Here is a 26,015-nt window from a genome sequence, read left to right on the forward strand (position 1 = left end):
GTGATCTTGTAATATGAAACCTGTCTTAGTCCCTCAGAAGCTGTAAGAGAAAATACCATTCTGTGCTTTTTAGCCGACCGATCCAAAGTTGTTTAGTGCTTCATGATTTTTGAAAAAAATATTTTACCACAATGAATATCTATTTCTTCTCATTCACAGCAATTATGTATTAATTTTTGAATTCATCTTTGCTTTTGAAAATCACATATTTATTTTTATCTCTACTTTAGAGGTGAGAACTGCTGTACTGATAGACATGTTCCAGTTCACAGCTGGTATCCTTACATATGGATTTCCAGACTATGTTCAGTATGGGAACCACAAGAGCTTCCATTTGCAAATGACTTTACCCTCAACAACCTCCCTTCCAAATGGCAGGAGTGAAGAAGTACAGTACCTTCCTCACTAACACACTTCCAGCTTCTATGAACCCCATCATTATGGAATTCTGAGACCTGGGGGAGAGCAGAGCAGGAGAAAATGCATGGAAGGGAGCTGCATTCAGTTGTGCCCATGTTTGGCTGATGTACAGAATTTATACTGCCATAGAATCCAAGCACTTATCTGCAACACTAGTACAAAAGTGCACTCCACAGGGAAAACCATACAGATAGAGCAGGCAGTGTTGCCTACCCCTGGTCTTTCTAGCTCTGGAATAAAGCATGCAAAACCAGAAAAAGCACTTTGACTCCACCTTCCAGAGAGAGCATAATTCAAAAACTGGAAGCCCTCAGCTGGGAAAACTTTGCTGCCATTTTAGACTATTCAAGCCCCAAATCAAAAGCAGAGAGGAAATATACTCTGGTAATTATGAACTAGATTAACCTTGGCCCTTTAGTAATCTCTTCTCTGTCATAATCCTAATGTGTGATCATGAGTAAATCACTTTAATACCACCTCCATCCTTTAGATTACAACACAGAGTTTGGAAGTTAAATGGTATAATCTTTACAACAAAAAGCAGATTAAGAAATGTTTTGTGAGCTTCAGCTTCCCAAAAAGAAACAAAGTTTGATCTAGCAATACATGCAGGCTGCTGTTTCATTTTGGCAAACATATTCATCGGCTTCAATTAAGACACAAAATGCTCCTACCAAGAGAACTCCAGAGACTCAGGAGCAACTTCTTTTAAATCACACAATTATATCCAAACATCCCAGCAAAAATGACAAAATTCCAAGTTTCCTGAGAGATGAAAAATTTCAGTTTTCAACCAGCTTTACCAACCAGTGATCCCTCCTTTGTTGTGCAGACTTTCTCCCAGTATGTCTTTTCTGCTTCCTGGTCTTGGGAGCATGCCCACACACCAGGTTTTCTCAGGAGAAGAGAATTCAGAGTACCACTAATATTAATGAAAGTGGAGCTAACATCCCAGGGCACTCACTGCCAGCTCAGTATGCAGGGTGGGAGGCCGCAAAGCAGCTGCTGCGTACAGATGTTCCACCACTTCCCATCCCATTCTCAGATGGAAACAGAGGAAAGAGAACTGAGGACAGCCCCCACAGGGGAGCAGGGTGCAGGCTGCTCCCTGCCAGCACTCTGAACAGACTTGCACTATGCACATGGACAGCGTGCCCATGACACCAGTGCACCTTCCTAAGTTCTATACCTTGATTTTTATCACAGACTGGATTGCAGAAGAAACCTGTGGAGCCAAGTAGGGAGACAGAATCTAAGAAACATCAATCAGGAAAGAAACTAAACAAGGACATTTACCAAAAAAACCAGATCAGAAGTAAAATCAAGTATAAATCAAGGAAAAAATGAGCAGTGACCAGCTATGAGCTATGTGTATATTAAATGAAGTTGAGGAAACTTGGGAAAAATCAAAAATCTACAAGGAATAAAAGTACAAAGGCACAAGAACAAGAAGGAAGAAAGAGAAAAGAAAAAAAAAGAAAAGAAAAAGAGAAAAAGAGGATGAGAGTGACCAAACAGACAGAAAGGATCCCAGGATGTGAATGACAAAGGACAGAAGATGAGGAAAGAGAAATTGGTGCTGTAGACAAACTGAAAAGGGAACTGAGGGAATGACTAATTCTTTCTGCTTATAGAAAGCATAAAGCATTTTTACTTTGATTTCTATTGGACCCCAACACCCCAAAACTGTGATCAGCCTTTTAAGGGAGCAACAAACTGCATGAGTCCTTACAGCAATTCTTTTCATCCATCATGTCAGGGCAGTCTGGGAAACCATCACAGATCATCGTGTGTTTGATGCACACCTTCTTCAAAGGACACTCCCAAAGACCCCTTTCTCTACAACCTGGAGGCAGAGAAGCACAGTTCTGAAATACTTGCATGCAATATTGAACGAACTGTTTTCTTCCTTAAAAGTCCTGAAACACACAAAATATTTTCACTTGCAATATAAATTTTAGAAGGTACCAAGAATTGTTACTAATGAAGAAATGGAAATAAGACTGGCACAGTGCACACCTGATAAATGGATCTAAATATTTTAACATTTCATAGTACTTCAGTGCTTTTGAAATAATAATTGTATTATGAGTGTATATTATACATATCTCTAATGGTTTAGGCATTAGCTCAATTAGCTCAAAACGCATACCACTATTCTTGAAATACATTTGCTAGTAATATAAGAACTTTCAGAATTCTGAAGTCCATAGAAATTCCTTGGTCTTTCAAAAGCATATCCTATAAAAACATGGAATCTCCATGAAACACTGTAGAAACACATGCTTTTTTTCTGGCAGTGCTGATGCAGAATCTAACACAAAATCAGAATGAAAAGTAGAAAGAGAAGTAATACAAAACTATGTCAAAGTGCTTTGACAGAAAAATTCCTTTTGGTCAGCTAGAGGAAATTAAGAATAGGCCAAAGTACATTTTAGAAATTATTTTATTCCACTTTTTATTTCCATCAACTAAAAAACCATTTTATTGTGGTATCAGTTTAAATACTTTGACATACTAATGTCCTGCATGACTGACACTGGTTTTCTAGGAAGCCATAAAAAATGACATGTCCTGACTAAGGACAACATGTGACTGATTATTTGATTGCCTTGTTTGCCCTGTTCTATAGATGATACTTTTCATGTTAATCTAAGGGCAAACTCAATTGATAGCCCTGATGTTCATACATACAAATAATTCAGATATAAATTAAAAACAGTATTTGAAGCAGCACCTCTTTTTGCCAGGACCTGCAACTGTGAAAGCAGTAAGTTATAAGCACATATATCGTTTCCAAGAAATTTTAATTCTGAAGTACATATTTTACAAATATGAATCAGAGAATCCCTACTGGATTAATGGAAAAATCCGTTCAGGTTTTACCTGTACCTGGATGCGTGGGGTGCTTGATTTTGTTTAGATTTGAAAAAACGTGTAAATAAATGTTAAAGCCCAGAGAAATAAATAGCCTTAACCTTTGAAACTAATTCCTCATGATCAAATAACTTTCTTGGGTATCACCACTCTCCAGGTCTCCTTCTTGACAATATTTCTGATAACTTTTGATGAAAAATTAATTGAAACAAAAAAAAAATCTCTACTCATATAGAACAAGGAATTCCATCTTAGGATCTTGATATTAACATGAAATACAAAAAGCTTAAACTCCCCATAATTTATGAACCTAGCAATTTTTTAGCAGTGTTTACAATTCATTAAATACACGTTTCCTTTTCTCTTCATCACACATTACAGTGTTACACTGTGAAGTGTACCAAGACTCTCCAAAACTAGTCACATAGACAAATACACAATTCCCTATGAAAAATTCACTAGTTACTAAATTCAGTCTTCAAATACACTGTTTTGTTGGTAGAGATCATCTACCATTTGGAGTATTTATATTTCATCTCTAATTACTTTTGTGACATGCATTTTTAATTCAATGAAAGGGGAGTGAAAACAGAGCTAGAAAAACATGTCTATATGTACATTAACCCCATCTCAAAAATACATTTTGACAAGAGATATGGTTTCATATAGGATCTTACCTGCCTTCCTCTTAATAATATGAAGGAAGTTACCAATTGTTGTCCATGTATACATTTCCCACCCAATAATCATTAAATGATTAATGTCAAGACCACCACATTTTTCTCTCACCTAAAATACTACAGGTCAAAACCCAGATTGCAGAAAATAGTGAAAGACAGTATTGGCTATGAATGTTATGTCCTCAATTTCTTTAGTAGGTGTAGGGCCCTGTTCTGCTCCCTGCCAGAGGCATTGCTCAGCAGCCAGCAATTTAATGCAGTCAATTACAACCAACTAGAATATTTAATACCACAAAATCTCGTGACATCTTTCATAATAATATTTTTTTGAAATTACCTTCCCTGCACTTTACTGCACTCAAAGTCTCACTTCCAGTAATCTCAATCAAATTTTCTCCCCAAATCCCAGTGTAGATGGCACTAAAGTCTGAGGATTTCACTGCACTTGCGTGGCTGAGATGTCCTCTCACAAAGCCCATTGAAAGCACGGCAGGGATTGCTGACAGAAGGAGACAGTGGGTGCTGAATATAGCTCTGCATGGGGAGAGTACACCTCAGTCTCTTTGGAGGGTTCTAACTTCTATTTTTTGGCCAGAGTAGTCTAAGCATAAAAGAAAGCTGTAGCTAGTCTTTTTCAGCCTCCTTCTGCCTGCCCTGTAAAGCTGTTCCACATAGATCATTTAAAGCACTTCAAATACAAGGGGTTCAAATTAAACATTCTGTCTTTTTTTAATGTTAGAAAACCAATTTAAAAGGATAACACTAAGAAAATTTGAGCTATCCATTTACACATGGAAAGATCATCAAGTTTTGATTTTGTCCTGCACACATGGAATATGAATAAGTTAGAGACAGCTGCTCCTGGAGCTCTGCAAGGACTTTTTGTTTTTCAGTAACAGTATTAGCCCTGGTCAATGTAATGTCACCCTGACAGCAGTAATTTCCTAGCTGATACAGTCTTCCATATTTATAGAAACTGATAAGAATTCTGCTGATTGCTTGTGACATTCTGTCTAGACTTGAGAGAGAGATCCACTCGAGAAACGAATGTTACATATTAGAACAATATTTCACATGTTAATGTCTAGGAGAACAAAATTATCCTAAAAGACACATAATTTGTTTTCTAAGGAGTTAAAAATTGGTGTCAACAAAAAAATATTTGGCAGGAAGGACAACTGAGACAATTGATTCAAAGTAAAGGGATGTCAAACTCTGAAAGAATCACCGTGATCATCAGCTCTGACTTTTCTTTATAACCCAAATAAGAGAATGACCTAATATTAAATCATATTGCAGAGAGCATAACATTTTTTTTTTACCCCTTTCTTTCTTTGTTTACAGGGGAGGGAAAGAAATAAAGAAAGAGGAGAGAGAATACAAGAATGATCTGGAAACTCCCAGAGACTGAGAATACATCACTCATTGGGGGTAAATAAACCCTTGGCTACTGCAAACATTAAAACAATCTGCTTTTTGAAAAGAAGCATTTTATAGGGCTGCTAAGACTGAACTTTAGCCTAGCTTTAGCTTTCTGGTGTTGGATTTTATTTTACTGTCTCTGAGTATAAATTCTCTTATTGTCACAGTTTTGTTGTTCACATAAACTGCTACCCTCTTAACCCATTCTCAGTTTAAAAAAATACACAGGTTGTGCACCTTAACCCTACTCTGCTGCAATGTTTTCCAATCCTTTGCTCATAAGCACACCTCTTCTCTAAATCCTTAGTGATGTATGATTATTCTCTTTGCCCCTAGGGATGCCAGGCCTGCATGCAGACCTCCCTGAAGACTGCAGCTTAGTCAGTTAATAAATATTTAGAACTCCTTTCTCCTTCTGAAACTGTTCTGCCAGCAGGTAGAAGGGTACGTAGTGACCAAGAGATTTCTTGGTTATTACAGGCTCAATACATCCCGTTAAGTTAAAAGTCAAAAGCATCTATAGTAAAAGTAAACTCAGAAACATGTTGGAGAATAAACTTTAAGGGTTTATGCTTGTATTTGTAACTTGAGGTTGACCAATCTGAAAAAGCATGCAGAACCCACTTCAGCAACACAATATATCATAATGACATCTTTTGTCCATACATCCTAATGAGAACATAATCATGTATAAATTTACAACCACATTTACAGATTCAAGATTTAATCTGCCAGGGAGTCACATTTTAGCTCAGTAAAGCCTTCAGCAATGTGAAAATAACTAAACCTGCAGAAATTTTTTAGCTTGATTCTTTAAGGAATACTCAAAACATCATAGAGTATGGTTATCAGAATCTAAATGATCAGGTATCACAAATAGTATTCATGTTGATTAAGAAGGATTCTTGCTATAGTATTTTTACTGATATTGTCTTTAAAAAACCCCGATAGTTCTAAACACACAAAAAGGGTTTCTCCTTCTCTGAACTCTCATGCTACAATTCAAATAACTGAACGAAAGATGAAGCTCATTCTGCAATGCTGCAGCTGCCCTCCACTCCAGCTGACAGCATGTCCTTACCACAGCTGTCCTCGTCGCTGTCGTCCTCGCAGTCAGCCTGCCCATCGCACCTCCGCGACGCCAGCACGCACCGCCCAGAGCGGCACTTGAAGTGACTGGGGGAGCACTCTGCCAAGGACAACCAACAGGGACAAACAGCACTCCCTAAGATAAAGCTTCATCATGGCATGGGCACTGATTTGTCACCCAGGCTGTTTCAGAAGGCTAAATAACACAGATAGAAGGCTTGTGAGACTGGAATTATGCATCAGGTGAGACTTTTCTTAATTGCGCCAGGAACGTGGTAGAGCAGCATTTTCCAGAGCTCTCCCTTCCATGCTGCCCTCTATCAAATGTCATTGCTTTGCCAAATCCCTGGCATGCAATGTTTAGACCGTGGGTATGAATTTCCTAGCTTCTCTTCTCACCATTGTGGTGGTGTATTATGCATTGAAATAAGAATAAGAAATCCCCAGGATTAAAAAAAAAGAAAAAGGAGATTGACAATTATGGGTCTATTTCAACGAATGAAAACCAAGTATAACTTTCCACTAATTAACCCTTTCACTGCTTCTGCCTTATCTCACAGTACCATTTTGGGACAAAGGAGTGGAACAGAGTTGGCAGATCTTTAAGGAGCTCTTTCACTGAGTGCCAGCAATTCCCTGGAGCAAGAAATCCAGCAAAGAATTCTGCCAAGAGACTAGCACAGCTGAGTAGAGAAACTCAGTTTGGAATAATTTCCACAGTTTAAATATTATAATTAAAGCGGAGGTATGAAAAAAACAAAGACCAGTGACTTTGGGAACCCATTTAAATCTCTTATTTGCTGTAATATATGTAAGAGGTACCTTCCACATCTTCATCTGGTGTTAGACAGGTTTGGTTGTCTGAGTTCTCATCTGGAAACTGAGTGCAGTCTGTATCTTCTGGCCACTGCAGACCTACAATCCCAAGCACAGCCTCACAGCGTTCCTTAGACTGTACACATAAAGTCCTGAGGAGACAAAGCAGAATTGCACTAAAGAACTGAATGAATGGCTTGGAAATTCACAGATACTTGAAGTTAATAATCCTAGCCGCAGTTAAACATGAAGATCAAGAAAAAAAATCAGATAAACAGATGTTTTAATATGAAAAAATACATATATCAAAGAATGCTATGGCTGAAAAGCTAAGTTACTGCTGTGCAGTTATGTGATAAATAGGTTAATGATAACCAAATATAACTGCTCACAAACATGCTCTCCTCTGTAAGAGATGGCAGAGAATGATTTTTAAGAAGGACAAACTGCTCTCCTTCAGGGAAAAAAAAGAAACACATTTCGTATGAGTGAAATGCTACCTCTTCTGATTATGCTACCTCAGAAACCACAGCGCTTCAGAAGGACAAAATATTTAACCCTGCAAACAAAAGAGGGAAGAACTCCCTGAATGAATTAAATGAAATTAAAACTTTAGGAAAAGCAAAGCTCAGACCAGCCCAGTCTTGAGGCTGTTGTCAGTTACAGCAACAGAATACTTTCTACATCTTCATCTGCTGTTAGACAGGTTTGGTTAGTCAGGAAAAGGCATGAATAAAGTCCTTCTGTAGCATTTTTTTAACCTTATAAAAGATGGGAATCACTGCAAAATTTGTTCAATCCACTGAGATTAAGAATCATCCATGGTTTCTCTCAAAATACCCACTGTGAAATGCTTCAAAATTACAAAGGTATAAAGGCGTAACAGAAAAATCCCCTAATGTTTGAAACATTTAGCCACTACTTTTGTCTGGGATCCTAGTAGGTTGAAAAATATTCAACCAAAGGATCCCATCCTTTTTTTTTCATTTCTTTCATAAAAATATTTTTCATTTTAATTGTAATTTTTGTAATTGTGCAATTTTAATTTGCCTTTATGCATTTTGATTATTTACACACCTTTCTTCTAGAGACAGTCTTTTCATGGAAGGTATCTTATTCCACTCATTTTCCTTTGACCTTTTAGTGAATTAAATTTTTTTTTTTTCTTCACAATGCCCTGGGTGAAAAACTGAAGGGTCCTGGCAAACAGGGCTCCATCTGGCTGCTGACTGCTCACCTGCGCTGCTCCTCTGGGTTCAGCTGCAGGGCCTGTCCTGTTCAGTACATCTATCAATGGTCTGGATGCAGCAGTTTAGTGCATCATTAGCAAGCTTGCTGATTATACAAAACCGAGAGACGGTGTTGACTCTGAAGGGACAAGAGGCCTTTGCACTGGGCAATCATCAAAGACATAAAATTTAACAAGAACAAATGCCTGATCCTGCACCTAGGATGGAGCGGCACTAGACACAAACTGGAGAGCAGCCCTCCAAAGAGGGACCTGGGCATGCTGGTCAGCCGCAGCCTTTTCCTATAGAATTCCAAAGCAAAATTTTCAGCATTTTCAATGAAAGCATAAAACTGGAAAAAACTACTATGACAGACAGTCAAGAATGAAATGAAATACGGTTTAGTATAGTACCTGCAAGGTGGAATCCGCTGATTTGTATGGGGGTCACATTTTGGTACTAAGATTGTACACGCAAAAAACATCAGGTACTTGTAGCAGTTGGTCTGAACCAAAGCTGGGAAAAGGGAAGACTCCCAGCTGATAGAGGCTTCCTTCTGTGTCCTGTGGCCCAGGTAGTTTGGGTAATAAGTATAGTTGTAAGGCAAGTTCATACAAAGTTCCAGAGTAATTGGTTCACACTGACCTTTCACAGAGAGAAAACAAACAGAACCACAAATGGTGTGAGATTAAATTAAATTCAAAAGAAATAATTCCATACATATTTACAAAAATATCAGTCAGGGGATATCCTCTCAGGCTTGAGAAACTACAAGTTCCAGAGCTAGAGATCCCTTACAAGCCTATTCATGCCAGTAAAGGCAGGCTTGAATTCTGCCTACCTCATAACCCATTAAGATACTTTTATTTTCTTATTAATAGTCATTAACTTTCTGAGCAACATCTTAACTTTAAGGTGATACAATAAACTATCCTTAAACCAGAACAGTGTGTGTTGTCATTATACTGCAAGAGTTCAATAGTATTCCTTTTCCCTGAATCCACGGGGTTGTATGGTCGAGTCCTGTTTCCCCAAATCCACGGGGTCATCCCAAATCTACAGGGTTATATAGTTTAGTCCCAAATCCATGGGGTCATCCCAAATCCATAGGGTTATATAGTTTAGTCCAAAATCCATGGGGTCATCCCAAATCCATAGGGTTATACAGTTTAGTCCATAGGGTTATATAGTTTAGTCCAAAATCCATGGGGTCATCCCAAATCCACGAGGTCATATAGTTTAGTGCCGAATCCACGAGGTCCCGTCCCGTTCGTGCTTGTATATAAACTGCCGGCGCAAGTCCTTTTTCTTGAATCACATTCAGGGTTGCCATATGTTGTCATTATAGTGCAAGAGTTCCATTACATTGCAAAGGTTCCGTATTACTAGAGTTTCATACCTCCTTCATATTTCTTGTAGGCAGGTCCTCTAGGCACTGACTCTTCCTTGTCCTCACAGTAGCCAACTGACTCCAGTTCCCCTCAACCAACCAATCCACTCTTTTATAACATTCTTCTCATTGGCTACAGCTGCGGCCTGTTAAACTCAGGCCTGTTCCCAATCTCTAATAATTAACCCAGCTGCAACTCCTTAAGGGGTAAGATTACTTTCCATACAACCATTATTTACTTATATTCTATCGCCCTGCAGTGTGTACTGCACAGCAACATACTGGTGTATCTACTATGCTACCATGACACACTTAACTGACAGGGCAGTTGTCAAAATTAGGAAGACAGAGAGCATTGGATACTTTGGATTAGAAAGGCTCTCAGGAGGTCTCTACTCCAATGCCCTGATCAAAGCAGGTCAGCTCTGAGGACTGATCAGCTTTCTCAAGGCTTTAGACAGTCAGGTTGTAAAAATCTGTAGTGACAGAGACCGCACAAAATCTCTGTATAGAAAACAGAAGCCAGGATTTGCTTTTAATTTTTTTCCTTGTTTACCAGGATCTGAAGGAGGGGACAATTAGGTTATGTATTGCACAAGCATTGCGCAAGAGACAGTCTGCATGCTAATAATTTAATTTGGGTAAGACGTAACTACTAACAAATCAGAATGATAAGCAAAGACAAAACAGATGCAACAGCTACAAGTCCATATGATAACATATATATTGTAACTACACACAAAAATCTTCCAACATTTGGGAGTTTATCACAACAAATTTTGAACTAGCCAAGTATTTTGGATTTCTAAAAATTGTATAGCTTTTGTATTTCTTCTCACACTGGTATTCTGAAATATTTATTTTTCAATTTTCTACCATAACAGAAAACTACAGACAGAATTTCACTTCAATTCAGACTGAAATTTAACTTTTTATTTAGCAATGAGATGATTGTGAAATTATTTAAACTTATTTACTCTGGATATATTGAAAAAGTTTTCCACAAAAAAGTATACCATTCAAAAGTAAAAAATGCATATATTTGTCTACTCTGGGGCTAAATATACCTTAATATGATTAATATTCTCTGTTAGCCAGTTGCCAGCATCAGCTGCTAGTACAGTGTGACAACTGTGTTATCCCATAGCTGTATCTTTGAGAGAAGCTGGAAGAAGATCCAACAGCCAATTATTCAGCTAATCAGCAGAACTGGGCTGATTAGCTGAATAAAGAACTCTATCTTGGTCTGACATTTGGTGTTGTATCTTGTTTTACTATGTACTGCTAATTTGATGATCACAAAGCTTCCAGCTTTTCCTCATTGCTAAATCCTGGCATACTACCAATACTGAACTGTTTCTGTTGTCTCAAACCACTCAGTCACATCTTCAGGGTACATGAGGTTCAATGACTTTAACAATTCTCCCCACATTACCTCCATTTCCTTTCCTTCATGATGAACCATCCCTTGTCCTTCCATACTTTTGCCTGAGATGCCCACATAGGTTTGGGCTCATCTTTTGATTTTGGCTAGTAAACATCTTTCTTTGATGTGTACAGAACTTTCCACATTCACCAATATTTCAGGATGACCACAAAAGTACATGCAATATTCTAAGTCTTTGTATAACATAACATTATTCAAGATTAACGGGTTGAAATGTACATATATCATTCTCTTTTATTATACTTCGTATTTATATAGGTTTAAGTGAATTCTGGAAGAAAATCTAGTCTACTGAAATGCTGCTGGAGGATAGCTCTTTACATTTTTGATATCTCTTTTCAATATGATTATAATTTTCATACTGTGTTTAGAAAGCTTCCATTACGTTATGCGCAAAAGTGTCACTGTAGGTTTGAAGATAGTAACATTGACTCTCACACACAATTCCTGATAATCCAGAGAGGAATAAACAGAACATATGGTCCAGGGGAACATCTGACTCATTTTAAGTAACTCAAATGTTAGTCTTTCCTTCTGAGTCTGTCCTACAGCTTAAGAGATCCTGCTACTCCTTTATCTGCAATACATTTCACAGAAGAGAAAATTAAAATACCTCAATGTCAAATGCTATCAATCCTAGTACATCAATAATCAAGAGCTTTGATGACATATTTTCTTCAACATTGCCCTTTTCAAAGCTTAGTCATTAGACATCTACATTAGCTAGAAAATTGAAGTATTACTTACTGTGTTATACCCTGCATCCTCATTATAAACTAGAACACTCGAAAAGAGTAATAGTATGAAGCACATGACCTACTTACTGCAGTTTGCCTGGCTGTTCCTCATCTCACAGGGAGAAGCTCCACAGGGATCAGGGCAGGAAGAGCACCTCTGGTCTCCCTCCTGACAGAGGGTTTGATCTGAGGGAAGTAGAAATGCACTTTTCAAATTATTTACCATACTAATAAAAATGACTGGAGTATAATGAGAAAGTACAGTGTTTACATAAAAATTAAGTATTTCCTTTACATATTTCAGTAAGTACCCAACAGCATTTTAAGCGCAGCAAGGAAGAAAAGTGTGCAACACTGTTCAGTTCTCACTTTTCTTATCCCTCTGTTCAATATAAAAAATTACATCCCAGTTTCTGAATTAGAGGCATGGATCTCTGAAAGACATTTACCATGCAGAATATGAAAATTCCTGCAAATCACATTTCAAAAAGAACAATAGGTCCTAGCTGAAAGAGAGCACTGTTTGGGAATTATTCTTCAATGCCATTCAGTTGATCTGCTTCTCATTTTATGATAGTTTTGACTGACAATAAAAGACATCCTAATGAAAGGTCAGAGATGAAGACTAATGTCCTCCTTTGACTGGTTAAAAAACAAACAACAATAGAAAGAAATCCAAAAATGTTATGGTCCTAATAATGGACTTCAGAATAAATAAAACCAGCACTTCATCAAAATTTTCTGAACTACTTGAGTAGTTACTTTATCTGACAAATCCCTGGACTTCTCTCTATCATAGTTGTGCTAGCTCCTTTCCAAACCATTAAATTTTTTCTTCCATGCGCAAAATGAGTCATTTAGTTTTCTATTCTGTAAGGAGAGACTAAATAGATGGTGTTCATCATCTTATCCTGTTTAAAATAGCTTATTGCCCTGATTGCTTAGTATTTGTATTGCACTACTGCCCATGAACATTAATCATTCATCACTCCACTAGACATACAGAAGGTGCTGAAGAATGATCTAGTTTCAATAACCTTGACAACAATCTTGTCTAATTGATATAGTCATATCTATCATATTATAAAGTAGATTTACTTCCATTCATACATGTTATATATTGAAGCAACAGAGGTAATTTCTTTGCTATAGTGATTGACAATCTTATTTAACAGCTGCATCTCACTGTAAAATGGAACTTGAAAGGCAGGAAAAGCCTTTTGACTTCTAAAGCTATCCCAAATATTTACATTAAAATTATTTTTAAAGTTGCTCCAATTCCTTCCTATACTTTAAAAATCCCTGTGCTACAAGGTAGATTCCTTTGATCCTAGCACAAATAATGCTGAATTTGTACAAACACAGTGTACCCTGTCTTTTGAAGAGATCACAGAAACAGTTGTGAATACATCTATATTAGATTTCTACTGTCACAAAATGAATGAGAGCAGTACTCATAGACAGATGTCTTAAATTTCCTTAAGGCATGCAGTGAAGGAGACCGCTTTTCTCTTCCAGATAGAGATGAAGCAACAGTCACTTGTAATATCTGAATGTATAAACTGCTACTAGAACACAAGATCCCTGTATCCTTTTATAGGCAAGGGGAAGTCACTACATCCTGACCTCAAACTTCCATGCTGATTTCTCATATTTACTGTGTTTGCAACAAAACCAGTACTCCAGACTCCAATAGCCCTAACTCCACCGACTCTGACAGACATATCCAAATCTTTAAAATGTTATTTGTAGATCAGAAAAGTCTTTGTAATAAGTGAATGTCCTACTACATTTTTTTGCAGTTGCTGGAAACAACAAAATATATTAAGAAATACAATAGTAAATTACAAACAAGAATTCTCCCTTGCTTTTGCATGGACTTTGCAAGGAACTAAAGATGAATGAAATCTAAATTCTGCCAACACATTCCCATGCAAATTAAGATGGATGGGATATGGTTGCCTAAACAAAGAATTGTTCGATGCACAATTCTGCAAAATACTGGATAGAATTTTTGCACATTGAAGAATTCATAACAAAAATTAGGAAAATGTTTGTATTTAAAAGCTCTGCAGTTTAATGGCAAGCAAAAAGATCTTTTATCATGTAGTGATAATTATCACCCCATACTACTGCTTGAATATTTTAACCTGTACCTATTCATCATACCAAAAAAAGATTTTTAACCATTGCTTCAACATTAAAAGGGAAAAAAGAGGCAGTGAGAACAAAATACATCACTGACTTCTAGCCCACATCACGTAAGACAAAGGGAGGATAAAAGAATTCATAGGATAAGACTGAGACTGGACATCAAAAAGGAAGAATAAAAGGTGAACATTTTGTGAAAGTGCACAGTCAGAACTGAGGAGAAAAACTTGTTTCTGGGTTTTAAGATTGCCACAGTCACAATAGAAGATACTTCATGCAAGACCTTTTTATAATGTCAACATTAAAAGTGAAGAAAAATAAAAATAATTTTTATGCTTCAGCTTCTCAGGTATTTTTTGGAATGAAAGTACTTAAATTGGAGTAGGAAGATCCCAAGAACTTTCTGTGAAAAGAAGGGATTGAGTAACATGCTTATGAAAGGATTTCTTTTAGACTGGTTTCCTAAAGAAACAAAGCTTATATAATCACATTGTGTATCTATTTTATGATAACAGGTCTTTTCTACTCTAATAACTATTAAATAGCCTGTCCTATTAGCACTACACTTGCCAACACTAGCTTTCTGCATAAGGTTAACTATTCAAAATTATTTAAAATAATTAATTTTAACATAATTTTAAAAATACATTAATAATTCTTGCATCAAAGAAAGGCTGCAATCTGAAGCTATACCTTACCAGGAATAAGAGAATTACATGTGAAAAATACCTTCAAATTTTGAAATCATCATAACAACATTGCTTTCTGAGTGTCCTTGGAAAACTGTGTTGTGGGGCTCAAGCCATTGTTTAGTTTCCTCTTCTCTCATAGAGTTCATAATAAGATAGCTATCAAGTAGCTGTGAAAACTTATGTTCTCATAAATTTTCCCTTAGTCACACTAAATCATTAGTTTACTTATGAAAACATTCTTTTTCTGATTCACAAGTTCTGATAAAGAAAAGGATTTTAATGAGAAAATTCCTCCTCAAATGACACCAGTTCCTGTAATAGTAGATTCTCATTGCTCCAAACAATGTATTTTAAGTAACAGCTAATTATATCAGATAACTAAATACTTAAAATTATTAAAAAGGGGAAGAAGTGGGGGTGATACTTATCAGTATCAGTATTATATCAGTATTTAGTCATCTGATATAATTAGATATATATACTACAGACAAAAAGTAAAAAGAACTCTGTGTGAAAGCACACACCAACCAGCCTTAGCAGGTGTTATTTGAAAGGTAAAGAAAGTCATTTGTCAGACAGCTTCAGCTAAAGGCACTGTAGAACACAGCAGTCAATGGTAGGTTTAATAGGAAATGTAAAATGAGGCATATGCTTACTTTCATTGCAGTTTTCTTCATCACTTCCATCTTTACAATCATTATCTCCATCACACTGGAATGCACTAGGTATGCACTGCCCATTTCTGCACTCCACCAGACCCTGACTGTGACATGCTAGAGAGAAAAAAATATTAAAAAACAATATTCTGATCAATGAGCTCAGTGAAGCTCTGCACTATATCTGAACATGACGCTGAAGTTATGTTAGGAGGAGCTGATAACACTGCTTCGCACTGGAGATCAGGAGGCATTTCTCATCATGTGTCGGCTAATTTTCCAATAGCTGCACTGATCTTTACCTACAGAGACTGAACCTATAAATCTATAAATGTCAGGTATTAGCAACAGCCTGAGATGAAGTCTTAGCTTCCCCAAGGAAAAAAAATGCACATAATTTTTACTCATATAGTGGGAACATCACAATTAACAAAAAGCTGATTCTCTAATTAATAAGAAGCTCTAACACAAAGCAATGCTTTACTTCTTAACAAAGGCAACAAATGTTTAATTTGCTGCTGCTGTCTACTAAAAACAGACATTTGTCAAGTGTGAACTTCTGAAGTAAAATAAGTTTATAGTTTTGCCTTACAAGTGAGTACACTAGTTATGTTACTTTTTTGTTTGTTTTGTTTTGTTTTGGGTTTTTGCTTTGTTTTTTGTTTTTGTTTTCAAAGAAAGAAAAAATTATTTAGAGATTAAGGGAACTTACAGCAATTGATCTCATCTGATTTGTCTATACAGTCATGGTCACCATCACATACCCAATCAGCTGTTATACATCTCCCCTCTCCACACTGGTGATGTGTCAGTGGATTGCAATCTACATAAAATGCAAATTTGAAGAAAGAAAAAAGGATGCTAAGTTACCATTTGCCATTTGTATATTTTATATTACTGATCCATTGTTCTATGGTTATTAGCTAATCTTCATATTAATTTCAGCTATTTTTTTCTTATTAATTAAGCCATTTTGAATTAATAAATTATATTAAGAATTTTTTTGTATCTGCAGACTTTTTTGCAGATGGTAATTACATGTACACTTAATTGTAATGCCTGTATTGTATGCACTCATTCCTTCTCTCAGGTGCCCAGCTGTGACTATTTGTAAATAAACAAGTTTCTAAGATTTGTTAAACCCATTAGAAGATGTGGCTTACCATCTCAGGGAATGCTTTTCAGTTAACCCATATTTTCAGTAACCATCAGAGAAAATAATTTCCTTCATTTATCTTTTTACTAAGACATTTTAAAAAAAGTTTCTCAACTTCAGATACTATATTTTTTGCATGTACTTAGAATTTTACGTAAGAATTACCTACAAAGAAATTATTCCAATTGTCATCTTACTCTTTCTACCTGAATGCACAAAGAGCATTCTGCTGAGCACACTGACTTTACACCAAAATAAATAGAGAGAATACACGCAGTCCAGTCCTCCAAATCTGCCATGAAAACCAATTATAGCATGTACAAAAAATTAGATTTTAAAAATTGTATAGAAAAGACTTGCATCAAGGTAGGAAAGACAGGAGACAGATTAACATTTAGAAAAAGTTAATAATCTTGAAACTAAGATTATTTATGAAAAAGAACCCACTAAATAACCAAAACAAGAAAATATTGAAAAGTCTTAGAGTGTGCTTAATTTGAAGAAATTAAAAAAAAAATCTCAGACAAAAATATGCCTTGATTTTCAGTTCTTATATTCTTTGTGTTCTTCCTTAGAAAAGCAAAAGGAAAAAGGGAGAAATAATATTTTAACTGTTAAAAATTGTTTTAGAAAAATTAATTGTTCTCAGGTGTAGTAACAGGACCAAAAGTTAGTAAAAATAAGGCCTTCTAAGTTTCCCAATATTTCCATTTTAAAAAAGATTATTCTTTTTTAAGGTCAAAACTTCATTGTTTCTCCTATGGAAGTTAAGTGTAGGTAGATACATATAGTAGGTAGGTAAGTGTCATGAGAACATGGAAAGTTGATTGACAAGACAATTTGAAAGAAACAGAATTTTATAATCAAAACATACAACTTCACTATCAATCTTATGTAAAAACAGTTTAGTTATAAAACAGTTGGCACCACCAGTGCCCTCATATAGTTTGCTTAACTCTCAGTTAAATCCAGTCAAGCTAGCAAGGAAGCATCTTTTGGACTTAGTTTAAAGCAAATTGAAAATAGCAGTATTTCTTATAAATACCATACCCTTTGAGATTTGGATTGACCCAGAACTCTCCTTTAAACCTTTTCAAATTTCAGATAGAATCTGTGAGCTGTTTTCACTTTGTTCAAATCCAGTAAGAGCAGAGTATGTTACTTTTTCAGTAGTTTACAGGAAAGGTTTACTGGCTTAGGCAGTCCTGAGACTTTAGAAAAGCACATAACTTTCATTTACCACAATTTTGTTCATCACTAAGGTCTCCACAGTCATCATATCCATCACAAACAAAGGTGTAATTGAGGCATTTCCCCGTGTCACAACGAAATACATCATTGCTGCAATCTACAAAACAAAGCATGGAAAATGTTAAGATTGCATTGGAACATTCATATGAACTATGAACCCCGGAATGTACTGATTACACACCAGATTAGCTAAAGATACCTTACAACTTACAGCTCTGCATTAATACTGGTCTGCACCAGTTTATGAGAAACTAATCTGGAAGAATATGAAAAATCAAAAGCCATTTTTAGAAATTTTTACTCTCTCCCTTACAGGTGTTTCTTTCATCAATACCATAAGGAGAGAGTGCTCTGGCTGGACATAGGGACCTAAATGTTTAATTAATTTATACACATAAAGTTCTCAAGAAATGTTGTAGTAATTTCAGATTACTAGGAAAATCCTGAGTACTTGATGTGGCTGTTAAGTGGAGATGAAGATTCTAACAGCAAAATCAGATCCCTAGACCCTGCTTTTGAGCCTGCCTTTGGTCTTACAATGGCTTCAAATGAGCTTCATGCTTAACACAATTTGGAGCTCAAATTTGGCCTGGTGCCTTCTCATCAAGGAATTCTTACTGTCAGCCCTATCTGGGTTTAACGCTCAGTGGATTTTTTCATGACTGGATGCATCAGCAAAGCCTGCTAGATATTTTCTGAGAATAACCATAATACTTGAATAATACCAGGTTCAATAAAAACATGGAATCTTTCTTGTAGTTGAGTGGGTTGAAGAGAAATTATGGTTTGCGGTATCTGGTCCCATCACTAATAACTTTTGATTTCAAGCACACAGCTAGGAAGGGAGTAACTCAGTTTCACTGCCTTCTTCTAGACTTTTCCTTGACCTCTAGCTTTCAAGGGAGAATGCCAAGATACAGAACAACTGGGTGGACAACACTGCCTTCCTGTTGGAGCTATGCCACTGGAACCAAGGATGTCCTTTGTGCCTATCCTTACTGGCATATGGGGGCATTTTAAATGAGTTATTCCCCAGAAAACAGAGAGAGAGCCCAAAAAAACAGGGACTGGAACCAAAGTGCCTCCTTTCTTCTGAGATGCTCAACCACAAAACAACAGAATCATGCTACCACTTCCCTGTCTCCTCTTGGCATGTGATCCCTGTGTTCATGATTGCACAGTGGCTCCCCTTTGAAAGCAGCATGCAAAAGGATATTCTAAGGATATTCCAAGGATATTAGACACTGAAAGGTGCAGAACTCTTCCAGAAGGTGCAGTGGGGTTTCTACCCCTTCAGATCAATGTCAACCAAGTGTTTCACTTCCTAGGTGAAAAAAAACCTCTGGAACTTGAACATGAGTCACTTCCTCTCCTTCCCCCACAGACGTATTGTCGCAGACATCTTTTGTGAAAATCCTCTTCTTTAAGGTATTTCCTTCTGAGAAGCTAAGAGGCCTCAGAAACAAAATGTAAACAATGGTTATCTGCTGCTGTAAAATGCAACAGGTAGATCTGTGATTGGTCTCATGTAGATGTTTAGAATTAGTGACCAGTCACAGCAGAGCTAGCTCTCTCTCTCTGTCCGAGCCCCAGACCTTTGTTTTCATTCTTTCTTTTCTATTCTTAGCTTAGCTAGCCTTCTGAGATGAAACTTTTCCTTCTATTCTTTTTAGTATAGTTATAATGTAATATATATCTCATAAGATAATAAATCAAGCCTTCTGAACATAAAGTCAACATTCTCGTCTCTTCTCTCACCTGAAAACCCCTGTAAACACCGTCACAATGTATTAGTGCTTTCTTCAAGTTTCACATTATCTGAGAAGGTCCAAACAGAATTTATAGCTTAATAAGAAGGAAATGCTTCAGGATATGAAGTAAAATAATATGGCTGAGCCATGAGCTACATACTCAATGGTTAATTCAGCTTCAAAAAGAACCATTATTCATAAAACAGGGAATAACAAAAACCCCACACTAAATGAAAATAAATTTAAGTTCTTGCTTCCTGTAAGCAGACCAACACCCAGCTGAGAGTAAATTCTAAACATCACTTGTTTTGAATATGCAACAGCATGAAGTACTCTGGCAACCTTTAATCTTATTGATCAGTTCGTAACTCTGACAGTTTCTGTGCTTCTTCCACTGCTCCTCCTGCAAATGAAACAAAACCGCCTTTTTTCTATGTTATTTCCTCTGGATAAATTTACTGTTTAATTTCCATTCATATCCCCATTCCTGTTTCCATTCATACCTCTGAAGCTGCTGCAGTGTCCTTCAGGGTAGACAACCCACAGGCCCACACAGACAGGGTAAACAAAAAGAACATGAACTTCCTTGCAGGGAAAGAAGATTCACTTGATGAAAATCTAACAGCCTTAATATACATTTTCTTCAAGATATTTACAATAATGTATTGTAAAGGCAGTTGGTTACTCTGTTAAGATGGGCACTTGGCAGCTGCCACTTGTAAAAGGTTCAACTTAAATTTTATAAATTATGGGGATATCCCCATTTTCACAAAATTAAATATAATTTTACTTGTACTCCAATTTTACTGTACTCCACTAAACACAAATGAAGCCTGGTGAATCTTTTGCATTCAACAATTTGGCCCTGAGATAAGTTCAGTTGGTTAAAGCACGGTGGAAAAGGCAAGGTGGCAGATTTGATCCCTATACGATCCAGATCCAGAAGGACCTGCTGCACATGGGTCTGGGCAAACCCCCACAACATCCTACTCTAAACTGGAGAGGGATGGATTTCATGGGTGGACTGTTTGCTGGATAAGGAATTGGTTGGATGATCACGTCCCAAAGGACATCAGCGACCAGTGGTGTCCCTCAGGGCTCTGTACTGGGACCAGTGTTATCTAATGTCTTCATCAATAACATGGGTGAAGGGATCAAGCACAGCCTCAGCAAAGCTGCAGATGAGATGGGGAGATGGTGTGGATGTCAAGCTGAGTGGTGTGATTGACACACCTGAAGGACAGGATGCCATACAGAGGGACCTGGACAAGCTCAAGAAGTGGGCACTTGGGAGCCTTGTGATCTAACAAGATCAGGTACAAGGTGCTGCATCTGGGTCAGAGCAAACCCTGGTATCAACACGGGCTGGGGAATGAACAGATGGAAAAGAGCCCTGCCAAAAAACTTGGGGGAACTTGTGGATGAACAGCTGATGACCCAGCAATGTGCACTTGCAGCCCAGAAAGCCAGCTGTATCCTAGGCTGCATCAGAAGCAGCATGGCCAGAAGGCTGAGGAAGCAATTCTGTCCCTCTGCTCTTGTGAAAGCCCACCTGGAATGCTGCATCCAGCCCTAGGTGCCACAGCACAGGAAAGACATGGACCTGTTGGAAGAGGTCCAGACAAGGCTACAAAAATGACAATAGGGATGGAACAGCTCTCCTTTGAAGAAAGGCTGAGAGAAGGTTGGGCTTGTTTCTCCTGGAGTATAAGAGCCTAAATGAGAGATGCAGGACTCCAGGCAGCTCTCTAAAATGCTGTTTATTCTATCTAAGAGGTTACAGTAGTCTAGGGCCGTGGGCGACAGAGCTTGTGCTTACAGCTGTCAGCTCCAGATGCAGGCAGGCCTGGAGACCCTTTAGTTTAGGTTATAATGCATTTTATACTTTTCTTTGCTGAGCATCTTAATACAGTAGAACTAATCTATACTTTAACTATTATCTATAGCTTATCATAACTATTATAATTACTATATTCATGTTACTATTCTCTAATCACTAAAAGTTAGTACATTACAGTTTAAGCTAGAAGTTGTTATTAAGTTTTCTTGCAGTAAAAAATTCTGAGACTTTTTTTCTACTTGCAACTTCATTGACTTGTTTGCCTGTGCTATCTTCTTGCTTGGTAAAAACATCTTCTTGTTTGAGATAAGTTTATCCTTCTCTAAATCATAAAAACTCTTTCTAACTAACATACGCTTTACCTTCTTAGTTATCCAGTAAAACTAACTCAACAATTCTTTTTTTCTATCTCAAAACTTGCTTCTATCTCTATTCCTTCATCAAACTCTACATTTAAAAATCTTTCTACCAAACATACAGATCTTTAAAACTTTCTTGTTAAACTTTCATCCCTCCCAACACGGGAGAAATAGTGCCCTTTCAGCACTTTAGGGAAGCTTATAGGAAAGTTGGGGACAGACTTTTTAGCTGGGCAAGTTGTTATAGGACAAGTTGAATTGTTTTAGAAGAAGGTATTTTTAGACTAGACATAAAGAATAAATGTTTTACAGTGAGGAGGGTGAAACACTAGAACAGATTACCCAGAGAAGTGGTAGACACCCCATGCCTGGAAACATTCAAGATTAGCTTGAATGGGACTCTGAGCAGCCTAGTCTGTAATTTACTGAGGTAAGACTTTGAGAGGGGCAAGGACTGCAAGAAACACAGCATCTTTTATCAGCCAAGCTTTCAGGCAAACAGGTCTTCCTTCAGTTTTGCTCCTTCTGCTGTTTAATTCAGGAAAGTCTTATTTGACCTCCACACCCTCTTCTCAACTCCTACCAAGAATCCTAATGCAAGAAGCCCTCTGCATATAAACTGTGTATCACTAAACACACAGGTGTCCTTTCAAAGGTAATCCTAGCTCCTGAAATTTATGCTTGTTTTTTCAAGACATGTAATGTATTTATTCTTTTACTACTAATTTCTTCTTTTGCCATTTCTAATAGAACATGAGAGCCATAGTCTCACAGGCATTTTTAAATTTTTGAGCTTACTTTAAATCTAAAGCTAACACTGACATGAAAAACTGGAAAATAAAAACATATAATAGTTTTTACATAATAGACATTATCTCACCCTCTAAGAAATTAATTGTAGGCTATCAAAGGAAAAGCAAGCTCTAGCCTTATTCATATTGAGACCAGGAGGAAATTGCTGTCCTCATTTATTCCTTGGAGTATTCCAGATAAAATCTAACAACAACTTCCTTAAAAGCAGCTCTGTGAGTCTTGGAATGCCCAGGCTCTTAAATCACTAATAAGAACTAATCTTTTGAGTTGAGTCTAAACTGCACAGTCTGACATTTTTCAAAGTCTGAATGAGAAATCCTGTTTTGTGGCATCATGTCCTGTATAGTCCCCATTTAGTAATTTTCCACATCTTTCTCTGTTCTTTTTCTTCTTGCCTTCTCACTGTTTTCTTAAGGTACATTAGCTTCACTTTTCTAAAGGTGTTTGTAGTCCAAGGTATTTCGTTAACACAGAAAAACACATAGGTGCTCTAAAGACATGCACTACCACAGACAAATAAATAAATATTAAGTTATCACATATGCACATTCTACTGCAGCACATACTGGGATTAATTTAAATAAATCGCATCCAGGATTGCGACTAAGAGAACTTTCTAAACAGATGGTCTTGCATCTAGCCTAAAATCAATGCCAAGGACCAGGATAAAGCTACAACTAACAGTGTGCAGCTGATTATCAGAAGTGCTCCTTTCTGATGTACACTATTGATCCATTAAAAAAAATCCCAAACAAAAAAACCCAAATACTTCTTATTTCCACAAAGCTCCCTCAAGGTATAAAATCTGATAGATCAAAAGCACATGCTTGAGTGAGCAAAGCTAAACACAGTCCACAGCAACTGACAGAGTCCAAATGTCAATATATGCAAACACTATGCAAAGCTCCTGTTCTGTGCCAATAGCCTGCTTCAGCTCCCACGTTTCCCTAAATGGATTCAGTACTTCAGCAGAACACTGCAAGGTTTAAGAAACTTACTACAATGGACCTCATCACTCCAATCATCACAGTCATTGTAGCCATTACACTGCAGTTTCCCTGGGATGCAGATCCCACTGGCACACAAGAAACTCTCCTCTCCTCCACACAGTGCTGTAAGAGAGCAGAAAAGACAGAATGTGGAGAAAAAGCATTAGCATCAACACTACAAAGTTAGTGATACTAGAGTCTTACAAATGTTAAACTGATATTCAATATTTCCCACAGGAATTGAAATATATTTCCAATTTGGAAAACATTAGGATAGCTCTCAGAGGAATATCACTGAATGCAAGAAGGTCAAGAGGAAAACCTAAAAGAGAAACCAAAATCACAATTTTTGAGATAGCACAAAGCCATTTAAAATTTCCTTCAGTGAATGACCCATTTTAAAAGACTTCAACAGGCAGTCATGAAAGGGCTATTACACGGGTTAAATCTGCCCTGGGATGAAGGAAGGAGCCTTACATGTTCATGTGGAATATGCCTACAAAAACAGAATAACTTCTGCTTAAGACTGGCTTTAGCGTACAGCCCTCTGGTACTCCTCACAGTTTGCCAAACCAATAGTTATACAGTGGATGCCTTGAGGTACCACTTAGCACTGGGCACGTTTCTTCAGTGCTTTTCAAAAATTACAAATAGCTCCAGCTTGCACTGACCGCACATTCAACTATTTACCTAGATTTTTAGCTTTATTTGTGGTCCTAGAATAGCAGTCTTTTCTATCACACTATGGCAATGTCTCTACACACAACCACACACACTCTCAGCACGCTCATTAATAGTTTTAAATTTTGTCAGCTGGAGATTATTTTTTTTCAACATACCTTCTTTTCTAAGCCTCACTATTATTTTATTATCCCCAAGAAACGGGGCAAACTTAGTTAACTGAAACACACACTCTTTATGGAAAATTCATTTGTAATAAAAACTTAGGAATAATTTCAAAATCTTTTCCATGACATTTCTAGGTGTACTGTTCACTTGGACACCAAATAATTTTGATTTTGCAATACAAACATCATTTTCCAGTTGTATAATGAGAACATGGTTATTGCAGTGAGAGCTGCTTTATGCAATGTATTTTAAAGGAGGTAAACTCCTAACTCTAACTTCACTGAACAGTGCCCAAAATACTAATTAGGTGCCCTAATACTAATTTACACCAAAGATTTTCAACTGGTTTGTGCCATTTAACGTTTATGACTCTTCATCAGTGACAAGGTAGTGAAAACCATGAGCACCATCCTTTTGCACAGCCTTATGTGATGTGTTCCTCAGCAGGCTCCCTCACACTGTGTGCTTGGACACATTTCCTAACCTCTAACTGAAGAGTTACAGCCTCATCAGTATTCTACCAGTTGTGGAAGGGTATTATGAACTGCAAAATACAATAGGCTTAAGACAAACATGAGATCAGATAACAGTCACAGTCTCATTTTACAGAGTGAAAAATGAGGCAATGAGATATTAAAGTGAAAGTTATAAGGACTAATGAATAATAACATCTAAGACACAAAAGTCAGCCTGTGATTTTTTTTTTTTTTGGAGGGTAAAGACTGATGTCATTTTACATGTTCAAAGAATAGCTCTTGCTGCCTTTACTTGTAGATGCAAATGCCCCAGTTGCAAATAAACTCCAGCTATACAAATGAAGAGCCCAGTCAGCTGGAAGTGTTCAAAGAACAGTAGAGAAAATTTTTATTCAAGTGCCTTGTTCAGCGTGGTCATTGCAACAGTGACAGGGCAAGAATCTCATTTCATATGATAATGTCACACTTCATTATGGGCCAATCTTTTTATTTCTCCAGTTCCCTGCCCTATACACTGCACTTCCTGATTTCTGCAGTCACTCCACAGGGCCCCCTAGAAACAACAGACTTCCTTGGTATGGAAGTACTAGTTCCCTGGACACCAGAGTTTATCCCACAGATGATGTCAAGTGAAAACACAATATGATAGCATAATCAAAATTTTGTAATTCATCATACAAGAAAGGCTCTTAGAGGTTGGATAGGCAACTTTAACTGATGGGTAATCTTACATTCTTATAACATGGCTTTTGCACAATTTCCTTCATGTTTAAAAAGGAAAAGGGCATAAATAGCTCAAAAAGAACCATCTTGATTTGCTTTGCTGGAGATCGCCATCGGTACAGAGCTTCACTGGTACTAAGACAGAAAGAGTAATGGACTCCTCTTTTGTGTGAATATGCCAGTCTGGCCTGAGAGAAGGAAA

The 26,015-nt window shown here is 37.1% G+C and overlaps 1 protein-coding gene across 1 annotated transcript in view; it reads right to left on the reverse strand.

Annotated features, from left to right (window-relative positions):
• CORIN (corin, serine peptidase) overlaps positions 1-26,015 on the reverse strand; it is a 118,883-nt gene that overhangs the window by 25,020 nt on the left and 67,848 nt on the right. Inside the window, exons 6-14 of the mRNA XM_031066414.1 lie at positions 23,775-23,888; positions 18,003-18,110; positions 16,361-16,429; positions 15,607-15,654; positions 12,195-12,293; positions 8,947-9,178; positions 7,311-7,456; positions 6,481-6,588; positions 2,153-2,266 (exon numbers count right to left, since the gene is read on the reverse strand). Of these exons, the coding sequence (XP_030922274.1) occupies positions 2,153-2,266; positions 6,481-6,588; positions 7,311-7,456; positions 8,947-9,178; positions 12,195-12,293; positions 15,607-15,654; positions 16,361-16,429; positions 18,003-18,110; positions 23,775-23,888 (1,038 nt within the window). The remainder of the gene's footprint in view (positions 1-2,152; positions 2,267-6,480; positions 6,589-7,310; positions 7,457-8,946; positions 9,179-12,194; positions 12,294-15,606; positions 15,655-16,360; positions 16,430-18,002; positions 18,111-23,774; positions 23,889-26,015) is intronic.

Source organism: Geospiza fortis, unplaced genomic scaffold (assembly GCF_000277835.1).
Source record: "Geospiza fortis unplaced genomic scaffold, GeoFor_1.0 scaffold40, whole genome shotgun sequence".
Taxonomy (NCBI): domain Eukaryota; kingdom Metazoa; phylum Chordata; class Aves; order Passeriformes; family Thraupidae; genus Geospiza; species Geospiza fortis.